This window comes from Lipotes vexillifer, unplaced genomic scaffold, assembly GCF_000442215.2.
Source record: "Lipotes vexillifer unplaced genomic scaffold, Lipotes_vexillifer_v1.1 scaffold935, whole genome shotgun sequence".
Taxonomy (NCBI): Eukaryota; Metazoa; Chordata; class Mammalia; order Artiodactyla; family Lipotidae; genus Lipotes; species Lipotes vexillifer.
Window position 1 is genome coordinate 3,405,137 of NW_006777895.1, and position 4,255 is coordinate 3,409,391.

Consider the following 4,255-nt stretch of genomic DNA (forward strand, 5'->3'; position numbering starts at 1 on the left):
GGATATGGAGAATCAAGTCCAGATACTTAACTGTTGATTGGCGGGAATGCATCGTACCTGCCTGCACACCCCACAAGCACTTAATTCTGTTTCAGAACTATTGGATATTCTTGGAAACAAGTTAAACTCTCTCTTTTAAGTGTCCCATTTGCTGTTTCAGAACTATAATTGTAAGGAATTATTTAGCCTATAAATTCCGGAGGGGCATGTAGACGTCCTTCTTTATTATCACAAATGGATCCGTTAGGAGCTGAGTAAGTTTCTTTTTACGATGATGATGAACTTAAATTCCTTGGACTTTTCTGTAAATTCTTTTCTGAATTTTCTGTCTTTCATGGAGCTAAAACAAAAAGGTAGTCATCATAAATTCTCTCATATATTTAGTGATCCAAGCTCTACTTTTGTTCTTCTAAAATTCTATTTTTAAACCTTTTAACCAAGTTTATTAATTGCATCAGTACCTGCCTCTAGTTCTGCCGTCCTGAACTCCGTTCTCTACCAAGTGTCTGATCTGGACTGAAAACATCATAATTACCGCTCAGTTCCTTTGTATTCTTTGTAGGGTGAGTTTTTCAAATTTTTCACCATCTTGGAAACTACCTATGGAAACGTTATTTTTTATTCCTTGGATGTATTCTTTTGTTCTCTATCAAACTAAATTATATTGGAGCAGCCCTTCTAACACATTCCCACAATGGGCATGAGAGGATTAGGAACATGAAGGTGAGGTGACTTGGGGAGGCGACCCAAAGTACCCCTCCCAAATGTGAAGGTTCTTGACTTGAGCTTTAGCCTAAAAATACAGGCAAATTTAGCATTCTCGTGATGACCTAACTAGAAATCTCAGTCTAATCGCAAAATGTTTTCAATCGTTTAGGCCCTCATGACACGAGATGCTTTTGCGCTGTCTTCCCAATTTCAGAAAGTTAGGTGACGTTTCAGTAAATTGGTGTCATCCAGTAGGTGCTGCATGTAGGCAGTTTCTCTCTTCTGTCTTGGTTTCAGAATATTTCAGTCTTACGTGTGGTATGGACAGCAGTCGTTTTTTGAAAATTTATTTATTTTTGTCCACCACTTTATGGGATATGTTAGTAAATACTGGGAACAGGTCGCCAGGTGCTGTCAGAGATGGCTCGCCGCAGCTTCTTCCATCTGCGGTAACCTGTCCCATCACGGACAGGTCGGTCGTTTGACTCGCAAGGTGCAGACAGTCCCTGACTTACTGCGGTTCAACCTGGGGTTTTTCAACTTTATGACGGTGCAAAAGCGATATATGCCTTTGGTAGAAACTGTATTTTGAATTTTGAATTTGGATCTTTTCCCAGGCTAGTGACATGCAATCCCACCCTCTCTCGTGATGCTGGGCAGCAGCAGCGAGCGGAGCTCTCAGGCAGCCCCGCGATCACGAGGGTCAAAAAGCGATACATTTAAAACCACTCTGTACCTGGACACTTTGTTTTTCACTTTCGGTACAGTATTCAGTGAATTACGTGAGATATTCAACACTTTATTATAAAATAGGCTTTGTGTTAGATGATTTTGCCCAACTGTAGGCTAATGTAGGTGTTCTGAGCGTGTTTAAGGTGGGTGAGGCTAAGCTGTGGTGTTCGGAAGGTTAGGTGTATTAAATGCATTTCCAATTTACAATGGATTTATCCAGACGTAACCCTGTTGTAAGCCAAGGAAGATCTGTAGAGCAAAAGGGTCTCGTATTTCTTTTTTACTGTCTCGAAGAAACATCATCAGAGAACTTTTCCAGCGAAGAAAGGTGACTCCTGGTATTCCCCAGCTTGTCACCAGCACTGTAATCTGTGTCATGTGCACAAGAGCTTACAGTGCTGGACCCCTCGTGGTCTCCACGGCCAGCCCTCTTTCCCACCCCTGTCAGCTCCGTTTTCACTGCAGACTCGTGGGGTTGGAGGGATTTTACCTCGCTGATGTTTGCTGAGGAAGGTCTGCCTTGAAGAAACATCTGCTGAGCATCCCAGCTTCGGGGAATTCTGTTTATCACACAGTGAACTGTAAATTGCTTCACCTCACTTGGGGTTTTTACCCTTTATTGTGACTTTCCTCTTTCTTGAGGACGTAGCGGGGAGGGGGGAAAAAGGCTATTTCCCCTCTACCATCTTAGGCTCTCAGACCAGGCCCTGTAAGTTAGACTGACAAAAAACTGATTGACCAGAGGAAAACACGCAGAAGCTTAACAACACGTGCGCTGTGCTTACCTGTGGAAGCACAGAGATGAGTAGCTCAAAGGGTTTAGATAGCATGTTAACAAAAGAACAAAATACATTTTTTGGAGAAGTGACAAGACAAGGAGAAGACTTGAGGTTTCTAGGACGGCAGATTGTGGGAAGGTAAATATATGGGGGAGCTAATGGAGGATAAGGGCCAGTCAGTAAAGTTTGTTATGCAGATTCCCCTGGTGTTGATAATGGTCTAGAGTTGTCACCAGTGGTTCATTTCTGTCCTTCCTGGTGGGGGATGGGTAGACACCTTCACAGATTTATGTCCTGCTTCTAGGCAAGTAGGGGGAAGGGAGAGAGCTTTTCTTCTATCTGCTGCTTCTCCATTGCCTTCAGCTCTACGTAATTCTCACGCCAATGTGGCATATCTTGGGGTGCACACTCTGTTATCTTTCAAGGAAAAATAATTCAGTCATGAATTCAGACTCTGACCAAGCCAGAGCATCTCTGCAGGAAAGCAAGGGTCCCACCCTCGTGCTGACCGTTTTCCTCTTTCTGATTTCAGAGGTGGTGGCCCAGTGGTGCACGCAGGGAGACCTCCTGGCAGTCGCTGGCATGGAGCGCCCGACCCAGCTCGGTGACCTTCCCAATGGCCCTCTTCTGAAGAGTGCCATGGTCAAGTTCTACAATGTTCGCGGGGAGCACATCTTTACACTGGACACGCTTGTGCAAGTAAGGATGTGTACCGGACACCCGGCCGTGCCTCTCATGCGTTAGTTTGCACCCAGCCTCCGTTAAATGCTCGTGAGCTGATTCTGTTCACGGTGATTATCTTTGACAGATTTTAATCTTTTGTTGACCTGAATTAAATTGTGGGGTGTAGACCAGAAGAAGTAAGGGAAAAAGAAGTTTTTGCCTGTTAACCAAAATACACCCATTTCCATTCCCAAACGAGTGCACAGTGAGTAAGCAAAGTGAGCTGGTGTTTATCACCATTCTGAAGTAAAAATCAGAAACTTGTAGAGAAGTAAATGCTGAATTTACATTTATTTACTCTGATTTTGTTTGTTATGCCAGTAATGTACTTTTACAGTTCAACTAAATTCTTGTTAAACAGTAAGTAAAAAAGCTTGAAGGTGTTTAAGAAAGTGTGCACGTGTGGGCCCCTTTCTATTTGTTTTTATTTCCCAGAAAGCTTTAGACCGCCTCATTTCTGGTCTGGATCAGTTGTGGTGGAGGCAGAATTCCACTACAGTGGAGTGGAGTGGAGTGGAGTGGAGTGGAGTGGAGTCCGAGAGTGAGTTGACGGTTGATGGGGGTGATAATAAACTAGGGACTTATGTGCTAACCTTACCCAGCTCATCAGAGAGACAGGTATGCCAGATTTGGGGAAATTTGTAATTAGGTGCAGGCATTAACTGTTTAAATGTATCTTTTTTTAATTGTAGTAAAATACACATAACATAAAATTTACTGTCTTAACCATGTTTAAGTGTATTACATTATTTTGTAACCAATCTTCAGAATTTTTTCATCTTGCAAAACCGAAACTATCTATACCTTTTTGTTTCTACGAATTTGACTGTTCTACGTACCTCATATAAGTGGAACCATACAGTGTTTGTCTTTTTGTGTCTGGCTTGCTTCACTTAGCATATAATGTCCTCGAGGTTCATCCACATCGTAGCCTGTGTCAGAATTTCATTCCTTTTTAAGGCTGAATAATATGCCATTGTATGTGTACACTACATCTTGTTTATCCATTCATCCATCAGTGGATGTTTGGTTTCCTTCCAGCTTTTGGCTGTTATGAATAATGCTGCTGCGAACAGGGATATACAAATATCTCTTTGAGTTGCTGCTTTCAGTTCTTTTGGATAAATGCCCAGAAGTCAAATTGCTAGCCTATATGGTAATTCTGTGTCTGACTTTCTGAAGAGCTGCCATACTGTTTCATGGCGGCTGCACCATCTTACGTTCGCCCCAGCAATGCACAAAGATTCCAGCTTCTCCACACCCTCGCCAGCACTTGTTATTTTCTGGGTTTTTTTTTTTTTTTTTTTTTTTTT

The 4,255-nt window shown here is 42.5% G+C and overlaps 1 protein-coding gene across 1 annotated transcript in view; it reads left to right on the top strand.

The window, feature by feature from the left end:
• Positions 1 to 4,255, top strand: part of TULP4 (TUB like protein 4) — a 165,391-nt gene that overhangs the window by 130,893 nt on the left and 30,243 nt on the right. The window contains exon 6 of the mRNA XM_007451354.1: positions 2,752 to 2,918. Coding sequence (XP_007451416.1) covers positions 2,752 to 2,918 — 167 coding nt within the window. The remainder of the gene's footprint in view (positions 1 to 2,751; positions 2,919 to 4,255) is intronic.